Source organism: Moschus berezovskii, chromosome 1 (assembly GCF_049115385.1).
Source record: "Moschus berezovskii isolate FMDL1 chromosome 1, NW_MosBer_1.0, whole genome shotgun sequence".
Lineage (NCBI taxonomy): Eukaryota > Metazoa > Chordata > Mammalia > Artiodactyla > Moschidae > Moschus > Moschus berezovskii.
The window spans coordinates 121202749-121217538 of NC_142460.1; the positions used below are offsets into that span (position 1 = coordinate 121202749).

Consider the following 14790-nt stretch of genomic DNA (forward strand, 5'->3'; position numbering starts at 1 on the left):
ATTTTATAGCAACTTTAAAAATCAAATGGAGGATTGCTTCAGAGAGGTTGGAAGTATATTATCGCACCTCAGCTCTTTGTGCCTGGTGATGCTTAACACTCAAAATTGTTCTAATAGTTTTTAGTTTGTTTTATCTTATTTTACTTTACAAGTGTTCTTTTTTCTACCTTAGATAATTGCGTTTTTTTATATAACAGTATGTCAAAAAGAAGATGCTAGCCCTAGTTTAGGGTAGGTATGTTGCAGAAGATGGAAAACAGCTTAGTGGTTGTTGGAGGGACCACTTGTTTCCTCACAATCTGAGTTAATACTCCCGGTACATGAACTGAGAGAAGAAGGATAAGGGGTATGAATCTACACATAAAGCAATGCAATGATTTTTAGTCTATTTTTTGAATCTCAAATCAATTAAGCTAATTAATTAATTTTTGTTCCAAAAATAAAATAGACTAGCTTGATAGCAAATTAAGCTATTTGTTTGTTAATTTAATTCAACCCAAATGTCAACTTAGTCACCTGCTTAGAAACAGGAAAAATCAACACCTGAAAAGTTACAAATTCTTAATATCAAAAGAGAAAGTAAAGATTCAGAAATCATTCAGATTTCTAGGGTTTCCCTGATAGCTCAGTTGGTAAAGAATCTGCCTGCAATGCAGGAGACCCCGGTTTGATTCCTGGGTCGAAAAGATCCACTGGAGAAGGGATAGTCTACCCACTCCAGTGTTCTTGGGCTTCCCTTGTGGCTCAGCTGGTAAAGAATCTGTCTGCAATGCAGGAGACCTGGGTTTGATCCCTGGCTTAGGAAGATCCCCTGGAGAAGTGAAAGGCTACCTAACCACTCCAGTATTCTGGCCTGGAGAATTCCATGAACTGCATAGTCCACAGACTCGCAAAGAGTCGGACAACACTGAGCGACTTTCACTTTCAGATTTTTAAGAGTTTTCAGACTACAATTATTTGCCAGCCACTGGTACACTGGAGCTGTTAATACCAGCTTTGAAAGCCAATGGTTAATTTGCAACCTGTTAAATTTGGGGGAATTTTCTGAGACAGTTGACAGTGGTTGCTTGAAATTGCCTTGGTGGGAATATTACACAGGAAATTGTCAAATGAACCAAAACAGGGTTTTTATATTTCAGAGAATCAGTAGTTAAACATTTATCAATTTGTTTACAGAAGGTTCACACCTGTGTTTACTAGGATTTTCATGGCACTTAATGATTTTGACCATCATCACCTCATGATGAATCATCATTTCATGATATTTGATCATATAATGTTTAAAAGTTGTATTTGGAATTGGTATCTCCCTACCTGGGGTTTTCCAGGTGGTGCAGTGATGCCAATGCAGAGGGTGAAAGGGATGCAGGTTGATCCCTGATTTGGGAAGATCCCGTGGAGTGGGAAATGGCAACCCACCAAAGTACTCTTGCCTAAACAATTCCACGGACAGAGGAGTCTGGCGGGCTACAGTCCGTGGAGTTGCAAAGGGTCGGACGTGACCAAGACCAAGCACACACACACATACACAGACATCTCCCTTTCAGTGTCTTCTCCCTCATTCTCTAATGTTCTCTTCTTCATAGTGAACGGGTCTATTTTGTAAACACTCATAAGAAATCATGGCAGAAGTTAGAGAAGAAATAACAATGACTGAGGGAAAGAAAATGGCATTTCTGAAAAAAGGGAAGTGAAGTGTCCAGAGGAAACATTTGCTAGCTTTTTAAAGCATTTAAGTGGTACTGTCAAGTTATGCTCAATATCCACCTCATCTGAAACAGGAGAAAACAATCTTAAAGAGCAACAAGATCAATTGGACCGAAGAACACACATCTTCACTATATGGGAACAGTCAAGACCACCAGATGATACTTTAAGAATAGACAACTATCTTACGTGTTTAGTGTGTGATTGGTCTGAAGATGATACATTTTCTCCCTTGTAAAGGGGAAAAATATTTAAGAAGTACATATGGGAAAGACAGAAATATAAAAAGGAGAAAAATATTCGCTAATAGTCCTTAGAGATGGCCATTGTTAACAACTGCTGTCCTTTCTACTACAATTTCCCACACATATACATGTGTACAGGTTTTTACAAATTTGGAGCATTCTCTATATACAACTTTTAATGTACATTTAATGTCAATTCTCCTGATGTTACACATTCATCCAAAACATGAATCTTAATAGCCTCAGAATAGTCCATTGATGTGTTATTGGATTTATTTGCTCATTCTTATTGTGGGTGGCTATTGAGCTTACTTTTATTTTGTACTTTAGCTAGTAGAAATAATACTGGGATAAAGAAAAAGCTGGGATCACTTCTGAGATTATTTGGTAACAGGCTTGATACATGAGACTAAACCTTCATAGAGATGGTACTTTCTCATCAAGGGTGTGAGTGTCTATTCAACCGTAACTGTCACCAACCCTGATACTGTCTATCAAGAAGAAAGAAAATGTATAGTCTACCATAATCCAGAGAGTTTTCTCACACAGTGAAAGCAACACGTTTAAAAAGGAATTATTTTGCCCAAGTATTTGTATTTATAACGTCTAATAATTGAAATTTACATAAAGCCAATATCTTTAGAAATGCTTTTTGGTCTCTCCTACCTCTAAAACATATTACCTCGTAGACCCCACAAGTATTTTTACAGTTCATTATGCAGAATAACTAAGTTTTAAAATTCTGTAAGCACCATTTTCAGAGTATTTATAAAAATATGTATGTGTTTCTTCAAACATAAACCCCCTTTTTAAATGCCACACACATTTCTTGTGGAGTACGTGAAGCATTTTTAGTGAGTCCTATGCTTTGGTTCCATTCATTTTCCCTATCTGTGTGTGTAAAATCAGATAATAGCATATAACATTAAAACTGAACTGGTCTAGAAGTTGGGGGATATTTTTGCCTATCCAAATAAATTTATTATCTCATGTATCAGATTGCCAATAAAGTTAGAATTGTCACCTAAAAATCTCTTGGGATCTTCATAATATATTCTCCTTGGTTTTGAAATCTTTGAATGGAAGATAGCTGTAATATAACTATTAAAATTAATATTTTAAAGAATGAATATCTTTCTCTCTCCTTGTTTCTAAATAGTCTATTTATATCACCTGACAATTGAAACAGATATATCACTATCTGCTTAATAATTATTTCATTAAAATTGAGTTAGACAAGTCACTTCACTTTGGAAATAGCAAGTTACTACCTTTTGAATATGTAAATTATTACCTTTAAGCTTTTTTTTAAAGGAAACAAGTAGGCTAGAGATAGCCAACTGCTGCACTAGCAAAATTTATACCTTTTGAAAGGCTGTCAACAGTGCCAAAATGACAGTCCTAAAGTACAAATGATCTAGTTATATCCAGAAAAATCATCAGGCAACCATCTTGTTCTATCTTGCTTGAGGGTTACCCTTGGGGCAGTCCTGAATTTTCCCAAATGATCAGATGATTAGCTAAGTGCTACATACTACCCTAATGTTACACTTTATATTTACATTTAAGTTTCTGAATTTATTTGCTTGCTGGTTTATAGAAAATTCTAAGCACTAGCAGCTAATTCAGATCAATGTTCACATCTCATAATATCATAGACCATCCAAACACTAGACTTCTGCTAACCTTGATCAGAAACATTTGAAATAGTAACGTAAAATTACCATCGTTACCATCTAGCCCACAGCTTTTCTCAAGTTTTCAAGTAACTGTTTCATGGTGGATGGAGTAGAGAAGGCATTACAGGCAGGGTTAACAGAGGTTATGTAAGAATTACAAGCAGAAAAGGAGATAGCAAAGTAGTAGTTCTACACACTCTTTGAAGCAGATTCACTTTGACTAATCACTTTTTATCAGTCTCTAATCTCTTCCCACTCTGACAAGAATGAGAAATACAGTCTAGCAGATTTTTAAAGTGCCTTTCAGTATAACTTTAAATAGTATGCTATGATAGATGGGTTCCAAATATCTCCTAGCTTGCAGGTTTTTTGCAATGAGATTTTGCTAACTCTCTCATCAGGAAGTAGAATCTCTTCTCCCCTTGAATCTGGCTGTCCTTATGACTTACTTTAACCAATAGAAAGTGGCAGAAGTAACAATGTGTGGCTTCCAAAGGTAGGCTTTTGGAGACATTATAGTTTCTGCTTTTCCACCTTTGGATGCTCTTTCTTAGATTGCTGTCTTAAGGCTGTGATGCTTTGAGGAAGCCCAAGCTAACCTCCAGCAGTCATGTACAGATATGAAAGTTGGACTACAAAGAAGACTGAGGGCTAAAGAATAGATGCCTTTGAATTGTGCTGTTGGAGAAGACTCTTGAGAGTCACTTGGACCGCAATGAGATCAAACCAGTCAATCTTAAAGGGAATCAACCCTGAATCCTCAATGGAAGGACTGATGCTGAAGCTGAAGCTCCAATAATTTGGCCACCTGATGCAAAGAGGTGACTCACTGGAAAAGACCCTAATGCTGGGAAAGACTGAGGGCAGGAGAAAGGGGCAACAGAGGATGAGATAGTTGAATGGCATCACTGACTCAATGGACATGAACTTGGGCAAACTCCAGGAGATAGTGAGGGAGAAGAAGGCCTGGCAGCCTGTAGTCCATGGGCTCACAAAGAGTCAGACATGATTTAGCAACTGAACAGCAACAATAAAGGTAACCCCATGGAAATGCGATGTACAGGAAAGGCTGGATATCCCTGCTTCCAGCTGATCTACTAGCTAGAAGCAGTCACTAGTGACTGCAGGTGAGACAAGAGGGAGAATCATCTTATCAATCCAAAGAATCAAATTGAAAGCTGTTTTTGGCAGGATTTGTTACCAAATATTGAGGATTTTTTATACAACAAATAATTAAAACATACACTCTTACACTGTAGTTCACAGAGCAGTTTTGAAAAAGCATTTATAAAGCTAGCAACTTTAATAACTTTGTTGGTAATCTAGTCTAGGTTAATAACTTACATAGGGTACAGGCTTTTCCCATGTAACCAGGAAGACAGTCACAGTTTCCAGTTTCTTTGTTGCACTGACCTCCATTCTCACAGGGTCCACAGAAGAATTGGCATGCTGATCCCCAGAGGCCATCAGGGCAGGCTTGTAAAATAAAACGAGAAAGAAAGAAAGGAGCTATTTATTACCACCTTGTAATAAATCTCAAGGTGGTCCCATATTTCTGCTGTTGCCTAAGTGAGTAGGAAAATGTGTGTGTGTGTGTGTGTGTGTGTGTGACTGAGCTACAAAGAAAGAAACATTCAGAGTAGCCCCTAAGGATTTATCACACTTCCAAAATATTCCATGAAGAAATCAACATGAGGCCATATCTTGTCACTTTGGAAACACACATTCAGAGGTTGGCTTTTTGCTGAAAACGTGGTTTTTCAGACAGTAACAATGGAAGCAATTTTGATAAATATTTTTGGAGGCAGTTGCACAGAACAAAATCTGAAATGAGATGTAAGTTATAAAGGAAGTTTGGAAGGTGCGGTGCTTGGGATTTGTTCCACCTGAACCCTCTTTTCCCAGTCTTTGCTTGTTTTCTAAGCCAGAATAATCATTCCAGAGGTTTGTAATTTCTGTATTTTATAAGAGTGTGCAATGTATAAGGGGGAGACAGAGAGACTTGTGCTGCTTTGTTCAATGTTCTTGAACTAGAAAAGGATGGCTGATACTGCAGGGACCACTGAGGGCTCAGTTAGAGGTTTCAGTCTCCACTGAAACCACTGAAATTTGAAACCTGGTGGAAAGCATGCTTTTAACACAGGGAAAACAGTGAGACTTCCTTAAACATGCGATAATTATAGAAAGTTACATAAAACCAAATTTGGATGTAAAGTATCTTCGAGTCTTGGGCAGAGTTTCTGAATAACAGAATTATTAATTATTTTAGGATGTTCATACCATTCTTAGCTATTATCTATTGATCACTTCTTCTGTGCCAAGCATTTTACATAAATTAGCTGACATTTTCATAAAAATCCTTATATGACATTGCAACTTTATCTCTACTTACATAAGAAACTAAGATTTGGAGAGGTTAAGTGACTTATTCTGGGTCACGGTTAACAAGTAGCAAAGTCAGTACTGGAATCCAGAACTGGCTTGTGAAATTGGTGCTCTCAGTCACTACACCCAACTTCTGAGATGATGCTACTAGTACTCAGCACTTTTCATGTCAATTAACCAGCTCTTAGGGTTCCATCAGTGTTCAGAATTTCAAGTTAATCAATATGGAACTAGTCTAAGAAAAATCGGTCCTTTTAATGGTGACACAAAGGCTGAACAGGCCTCTTTAGAGAGACTCAAGAGACCTGCTGGGCCAGAGTCCTCCATAGTCAAGTCTGCACCTGGGGTCCAAAATACCCCAGGCTACAAACTAATCAATGCAAGGCAAAGCCGCTGTTTTCCACCCGCCCCTCCTCTTTTTTGCTATTTCACGGATTAGTGTAGAAACCAGCTCTACTGCTCTTAAAAGTCATCACTGATGGGCTAAATAAGGCCTGGTGCTGATTATGGAGAGCACTGTTCATTAGTGCCATTGAAACAATTTGCAGTCTTTAATTAACTATTCATCTGCAATCTAGACACAGGTCTGGAGTCAAGATTTTTAAAGATATGCCTGGCTCTAGGAGCACTTGGGCTACTTCACTCTTTGAAAAAAGAGAAAGAACAACAGGCCTGATTTTCATCATGAACAACACTTGGAGAGCTTTTCTTGCTTTGATTTTAGCTGCCAATCATGGTGATCCTGTTCACCCGCTCCAGTCTGAGTCATAATTTCATTTTGTGGTTAGACAAAAATATCAGAATTGGACAAAGTTATCTGATTAAAAAATAATATGTTTTCCTGAGACTATGGTGACCTCTCTATTTTGCTGATTTACATATACTTTCAACTCATTTTCCTTCACAGTGGGAATCTCAAAAGCATTTTCCAATATAGTATATTCAGCAGTTGCTTTGAGAAAATGTTATCAGAATAAATTAAATTTACCTAGGTGTGTATATATGATATCGTCTCCCATGTGTTGACTTCTAGGGCACAACTTCTCTAGTAGGGAAATGAATGAGGGGCTGACTCTAGGCTTAAAATCAGTTGAAGCAGGAGGAGGTTTAGATATTGGAATGGGACCCACTCTCATACCAAGTTCAATGCATTTGTATAATGTCAGCCTTCTGTTCCCTCAAGTTCTCTTCATTACCTAGAAAGTCACAATCCAGCTACATAAAAATCCCTGCTGCTGCTGCTGCTGCTAAGTCACTTCAGTTGTGCCCGACTCTGTGTGACCCCATAGATGGAAGCCCACCAGGCTCCCCCATCCCTGGGATTCTCCAGGCAAGAACACTGGAGTGGGTTGCCATTTCCTTCTCCAATGTGTGAAAGTGAAGTTGCTCAGTCATGTCCTACCCTTAGCAACCCCACGGACTGCAGCCTACCAGACTTCTCCATCCATGGAAATTTCTAGGCAAGAGTACTAGAGTGGCTTGCTATTGCCTTCTCCGAATCTCTACAAAATCTTGATGAACATTGCTGTTTACATACTCTAGTTCCACAACCAGGTCCACAGCCACAGGTCAACCTGGAAGTCCCTAATTCCCTTTCAGTCAGCTTGGACAAACGCTGCAGACCCTGTGAAGATAATAATGTAAGGGCAATGTAAGGGCAATGTGTAATTACAAGAGTCAAGGACAACCTTCTAACCCAGGCCCAGCCTCTGTAAGTGGAGCCAATAGTATGATGGTTTCCATTCAAATCTATTCTCTCCTCCTGATTTTAAACAAGATTGCTTTGGCTCACGTCACAGGTTCACTTGCCATTAGTTGTGATAACTGTACTTATATGTTCAGACCTGCTACGTGTGAAAAGGAAATAAACAGTGATACGTTCCCCTAAATAAAATAGTAAGAACTGCTAAATTCATAATGTATAATAACAAGAGAAAAAGAATGAAAATTATTGAGTCACACTTATATATTTATTTAAGAAAATATAGTAATTATTGAGCAACCTCTATATGTCCTGATTGTTTTAGTAGTCTGGGGATACTTTGGTAAACAATAAATAAATAACTAACCTTCCCTTGCTGGGACTCAGCTTCCAGCAGCAAGTGTGCAGGCAATAAACATTAGAAACAATAATAATTAGAAAATATGGTATGTTAGATGATGGTAAGCACTTTGGAAAAATACAGAAGCTCAAGGAGACTTGCAGGTTGCTATTTTGAGTAGCATGGTACTGAAAAGATTCACTAAAAAGGTAACACAATCCATTTTGAGAAAATGAGAGAGCCACGCAGATGCCTTAGGAGAAGCATTCCATGAGTCCACAATCCAGAGAAAGCCATTATTAACATATTGGAGTACCTTTTTCCAAATTTTATATGCAACTACATGTATGTATATATACATGTTACTTATCATTGGAATTATGCTGCACACAAACTTTTGTATTTATAGATTTATAAAGAAATTATTTACAGAGATTTCAGAGAGGAGCACACTAATAATCATGTTAAAATTTTTCAAAATGTTTCTATGATTTCCATTGCATTTGTTTGAACAGTCCAGCTTTAGATGTAAAGAAAATTATTCTATCACTCTGAAAGCAGCCCTTATTTGCTTAATTCAGCTCAAAAAATTGATCTTCTTAGGATAAGATTCTCTGCAATGTGATCTTTCTTCCCTTGCTCAAGCCAGCAAGGGGACAGCTAACATCACAGGCTAAGAAGACAAGGTTAAATGGCTTTATTGCCCCCATCTCAGTTCCCTCACCTGCAAATAGGGGATTGATAAAGTTTACTGATTTCCCAAGGACCTGGGTGGGGTGGAATAACTAATGATTGGATGGTGCTAAACCAAAGCTGAGCATTGTTATTAGAGAAGAAAGAAAATTTATCATCAGATTGTACCTCTCTGGCATCTGTTGCCTTGGTAACCAGATTTGCAGGTGCAACTGCCATTTCTGGCACTGCATTCCAGGGTGTTCTCCTCCACACACTGACATTCTGAAGAGCAGCCAGCTCCGTAGGCCCCCTTGGGACAGTCTGTAAGCAGATTGAGGCAAAGCGGTCACCTGAAAACCATGCTTTGTTTCTTTTACATTGTGAGTGCACAGGCATGTAGTTCTGTGGGGCCTGATTATGGGAAAAACAAGGGGATCATCCTGGCTGCCAAAAAAATAGGGAAACAACTGTCTTTCAAATCGAGCAATTCATTTGCTTTTTGGCAACTGGATGTGAACAGTGAAGCCTGAACTACTTAGAAGGCTTTGGTGCTTCTGGGAGAGAAATTGCTTCTCAATGTGCTCCACTGGTGCCTGCAGTTTATATTCTCCAAAGGCTGCTGACGCCTGCCAGGCCCCATATCCATCCTGTCACAGTTTGGCAATGATAGACAAGCATTGACGGGAAGGCTCGCCATTGTTTTCATTCCCTTTCATTATATGGTAATCTGCAATAATGCTACATCATGTAGATGACCCAAAACCTTCATCCTGACAGCACCATTTTCTTGGCCCCATCTTTGGCAAATGGTGCTTGCCTTTCCTTCATCATTTTCCCCATGCTATTGAGTTTTAGGGATGCTAGTCAGCACAGGAATTCTAATTTTAGAAAGTCCCACCTTTGCATTCAGGAAAACATACCGTTATCTTAGTTATCTTTTTGAGTAGTTATAGTACTTCAATTTCCTTTCCAAAATATAACTGACAAATTTTTTCTCCCACATTACAAGAGTCTAAGGGACTCAAAAGATCTTTCAAGTGCCCTCCAGGCTCAAATTGTATTATATACCTGTATAGGCTTTGCTGTGGAAAACTGCTTGGTGAGAACAAAATAAACCACTTGACTTTCTGATGGATGGAAATTATGAGCATCTTCTAATGTGTGCTATTTTTAGCAGAGGTAATCTGAAGTCGTGGTTACAATCCACCATGGAGGGCGGTCTTTGTCTCAGTTACCAGGGACAGACAGAGTTACCCCTTAAAGCAGAACAGAATTATCAACAGGGCCCCTTTTCACTCTTCATAGTATTCTATTTGAATGATACCTCCTCATCCTTCCTGCATCTTCTAAGTGTTGAGTTTTTTCCTAGACCCACCAAGCCCCAGCATCTTTCAGAGCTATTGTCTTCCTTGATGTGGGCTTCTTGCTCACTTTCCAGCGCTCATTTTTCCAGATTGGTTTCCAGGCCCTACTCTTTCTGGTTCAGCTTGTAGAACAGGGGTTCAGTGGACAACTCATACCATGGAATACTTAACTATGACAATTGAGTATATTAAGAACATAGCACTGGCGAAGGAAAACAAGGAAAATGTGGAAGAAGAAATCTTTTGTTGGTAATCTAGCATTTTCTCAGGCTTTGCCATGCATTGAGACATGTCCTCCAAAAATGCACATGTTTAGCTACTTCCCTCTAGTACCTCTGAATGTGACCTCATTTGGAAATTATGTCTTTGTTGATATAATTAGTTAAGGTGAGGTCGTATTTGAAATTGTGCTGCTGCTGACATAATTCGTTAAGATGATGTCATACTCCTGTGGGCTGGACTTACAGTCTGATATGACTACTGTCCTTGTAAATAGGAGAAATTTGGACAAGAGGCACTCAAAAAGGGAAAATGCCTTGAGAATACTGGAGTTCTGCTGTCACAAGCCAAGAAAGTACAGAAAGCTAGGGAAGAGAGGCCTGGTGCTGTTCCTCCCCTGGTGCCTGCAGAGGAATGTGGCCTGCCAGCATCTTGATCCCAGACTTCCAGCCTCCAGAACTATGAGGCAATTAATTTCTGTTGTTTAAACCACTCAATATGTGGTACTTCACTGTGACAGGACTAGAAAACTAATATAGGGTTGCAAATTCAAGCCTCGTAGGGCCAGGCAAATGGCACTAATAAATGAAGCCTCAAGTCTGAGCAATAAGAGTCCTGAAGACCTAGAGTGTGTATGTGTTTTCTAAAGAGGATCACATTCCAAATGCTATCTACCATTGCCACCACCACCATCTGCTTTTTAAATTTTTGAGCAGATGAATTATGATTTGAATGTTTTGCACCAAAATATCTGATATTAGCTTATGAAAAATTCAAGAATTATGACTTTAAAATATGGTGTATCCTCTTACCTTGGAACAATAACAGCAATGATGCTATCTTTGTTTCTAGGTTTGTTCTAGGAGGTTATCCAATGCTTTGGGATACAGCGTCAGCACCTGCATTATTCTCATTTACCCATGTCTTCTCTCCTGTTCTCTGTTCCTCGTCCATACCTTTTCTCATGCTGTTCACTGCTATCATGTCCGACTCTTTGTGACCTCATGGACGGTAGCATACCAGGCTCCTCTGTCCTCCACTAGCTCCCGGAGTTGGCTCAAATTTATATCCATTGAGTCAGTGATGCAATTTAACCATCTCATCCTCTGCTGCCCTCTTCTCCTCCTGCCCTCAGTCTTTCCCAGCATCAGGGCCTTTTCCAATGAGTCAGCTCTTCCCACTGGGTGGCCAAAATATTGGAGCTTCAGACCCAGGCTTGTTTTTCTATGAAGCCTCCACTGGCTCTCTTATTGGAGAATTCACTACTTATTCTGTTTTTAAGGGGCATACCTTTTCTAAAATAGATAAGGTCCATGGACATTCAACTAAAAATACAGTGTAAGACTCTTAAAGGTCTCTGATATTTTAAATAGGTCATGGTATTACTGAGGTTCACTCAGGAAGGATTTTCAAAGGTGGGACTATGGAATAGGTGAGGGAGTGAGGTACAGACTGTTTGAGGTTCACAGGGACTTGCACAGTTTCCAGGTGGGATGTTAAGGTGGACACCCAGAGCTGTCCTAGTGAGAGAGAGCTTAGAAGTTACTGATGAGCTGAAACACTTATTGCTGATTGTGTTTTCTTGCATCTTTGACAGTATGTGGTTGCTGGTCGCAAATGCAAAATGAATAGCATGATTTAGACATTTTAGGGAATTTTTTTTTTTTTTGCACTAGAACTCAGTGTATTGGACTTTTGATGTTTAATTTCCATAAAGTGTGGAATATCCACTTAAAAGAACTATTAACATCTCCCTGTCAATAATTAAGGCAAACACTAACTAGGAAAAAGACTTCAGAATATTTTTTTTCACTCATCAAAATATAGATTCTATAATGTAAGGAGGCTAAATAAAGACTAAAACAAAAATTGTGATATGTATATAATATGAGTGTATAAAATACGCTATGCTTTTTACTTTCTTCCTTTGTCTAATGTAAACAAAGAACAGAGATGTGCTGCTCACCATTTTGTTCCACAAGGGTTAAGTCCTAACCCATTGAAGTTGCTTATGTACAGTAAACTCTGAGAAATTCAGGATGAAAAACAGGATGAAGCACTCTGTGCTTTGGATAAACGCACCCTTAGATGGTTAGATGCATATCTCAGGAAGAATTTCAAAGAGCCAGATTATTTTATCAACATGCTTATATATATATATATATATATATATATATATATATATATATATATGTACAGTCAAACATGACTTAGCAACTGAGCAATAACATACATTTTTTAGTAGAGTCTTATTTTTTTTTAAATTACCTTAAAATATTTACAGAGATGGATTTATATAACTTGGTGATGACACTAAAAATTTACAGGGCATTTCATATTATTGTACTTCCTCTTTAATAATATATAAGGCATTTTACTTTACATAAATAAATAATAATGTATAATATCACACACTAGGTGTGGTGCCAATTAAGTCAACCCTAAAATTAGATGAGATGAGTATGGGCAGGAAGTGTGCGCATGAGCACTCAACGTTTGTCATGTCTGATTGTGACCCAGTGGACTGTAGTCCACCAGGTTCCTCTGTCCATGGGATTCTCCAGGCAAGAATACTGGAGTGGATTGCCATGCCCTCCTCCAGGGAATCTTCTCAACTCGGGATGGAACTCGTGTCTCCTGCATCTCCTGCATTGCAAGTAGATTCTTTACCCACTGAGACACCTGGCAAGCTCAAGGAAGGATACAAATATATATAAATAAATTGGCTTCTCCCTTACCTCCTTGGAGCAGTTTCCTCAGAACTAACTGAGTGGCTGTCTCCTGGGCTCTAGTCTTCAGCAAGACCTTGATTAAAACTTAAGCTCACAACTCTGATGTTGGATGTTTCTTTAAGTTGACACTAAATATTTTCAGTAATTTTCTGAGCTTTCTGGCTTCACGCACAGAGAAAATTTAGTGCCTTAGACTTACGCAAATGACAAAACCTCCCATAGCGCCCTGGCTCACACATACAGGCTCCATATACCCTGTGGCAATGGCCATTGTTGGCACAGTTACATTTCCTTTTGCAATTCTTTCCAAAGAATCCTTTTGGGCATCCTGGAGGGTAGAAAGACAAACAAAGTGAATATTTGCCCACATGCAACCTCATTAGAACTATTGTTATGAAAGATAAGGAGACTGCAAAAGGTGTTTCTAATCTGATTAATCAAGAAATTAGAGAGATCTTTTAAAAACTACCCCTATGATTTTATATCATTTGCCCCAAATTCTGCAATGACTTGCCACTGCTGTCAGGTTAAAAACTCCAAATGTAAAAAGAAATGAGTCCCTCCGCTGGCTGACCTTATGTTGCACTAGTATCTCCCTGACTTTGGCTCTATCGGCAGATCCCTCTCAGTTCAGTTCAGTCGCTCAGTAGTGTCCAACTCTTTGCAACCCCATGAATCACAGCACACCAGGCCTCCCTGTCCATCACCAACTCCCGGAGTTCACTCAAACTCATGTCCATCGAGTCGGTGATGCCATCCAGCCATCTCATTCTCTGTCGTCCCCTTCTCCTCCTGCCCCCAATCCCTCCCAGCATCAGACTCTTTTCCAGTGAGTCAACTCGTCGCAGATCCCTCTCAGGCACCCCTAAATCACCTCATTCTTTCTCACTTCAGAGTCGGGTCACATGTGGCCCGCTGAGTCTGCAGTGCTCTTCCTCCTCTCTTGCCTCGCTTCATGTTTCCTCATTTTGCACGCTTCTGCTTAAGGGTCACTTCTCTACAAGTCTTTCCCTGGCTCACACAGTCTTCATGGCCCTCATGGTTCAACCTCCAAGCACACATTAAGATTTAACTTGAAACACCTACCAACATGTGTAACCTATGTCTGCTTTGAACAAGACTGTGAGTTCCATGAGGAAGGACCAGGTTCTGTTTCATTTTTGTTTTCTTAACATATAATAAAGCCTGGCACAGTGTCTTGCAACACTTAACACATATATTTTGAATAAATGAATAAAAATTGGGGGATAAATAACTAGGGTGTCAGCATTAGCCTTCCTGCACCTCTCAGAGAGCAAACTAAACTTGGTTTTTCTATCTCCCCAGTTCTACAATCTGAGAGAATCTAATAAACTCTCCATGATTTCTGTCGGTCCCTGAAGACTTACATCTTCATGACTCTCTGCCTTCAGCTCCTGGGACTGCACAAGCAGTTTCTTTTTTTGTGTTTTATCAGCCCATGTATAAAATGTGGTCTCCTGATTGATTCCTATGAAAAATCCACACACAGCACTCATTGGATGGGTATTTCGTAAGTTTTTGGTGCATCATTTCTCTCCTCTCTCTCTCTCCTCTCCTTTCCTTTTCTGGTTTTTAACTCACATCCTCCCTGATTTATCCAAAGAGCTTTATTTTCTTCTTTCTTTTAGTATGCAGAGCAAATCAGTTCACCCAAGCCCCTGCGTGCAAACCTGCACACACAAACTCAACATTTGCTCAGTGGATGAGAAAGGTTTTACCTG

General features: G+C 39.2%; 1 protein-coding gene across 1 annotated transcript in view; it reads right to left on the bottom strand.

Moving 5' to 3' along the window:
• The window catches only part of LOC129551748 (uncharacterized), a 691626-nt gene that overhangs the window by 85012 nt on the left and 591824 nt on the right, over window positions 1-14790 (bottom strand). Inside the window, exons 15-17 of the mRNA XM_088833084.1 lie at window positions 13248-13376; window positions 8920-9054; window positions 4976-5107 (exon numbers count right to left, since the gene is read on the bottom strand). Coding sequence (XP_088689210.1) covers window positions 4976-5107; window positions 8920-9054; window positions 13248-13376 — 396 coding nt within the window. The remainder of the gene's footprint in view (window positions 1-4975; window positions 5108-8919; window positions 9055-13247; window positions 13377-14790) is intronic.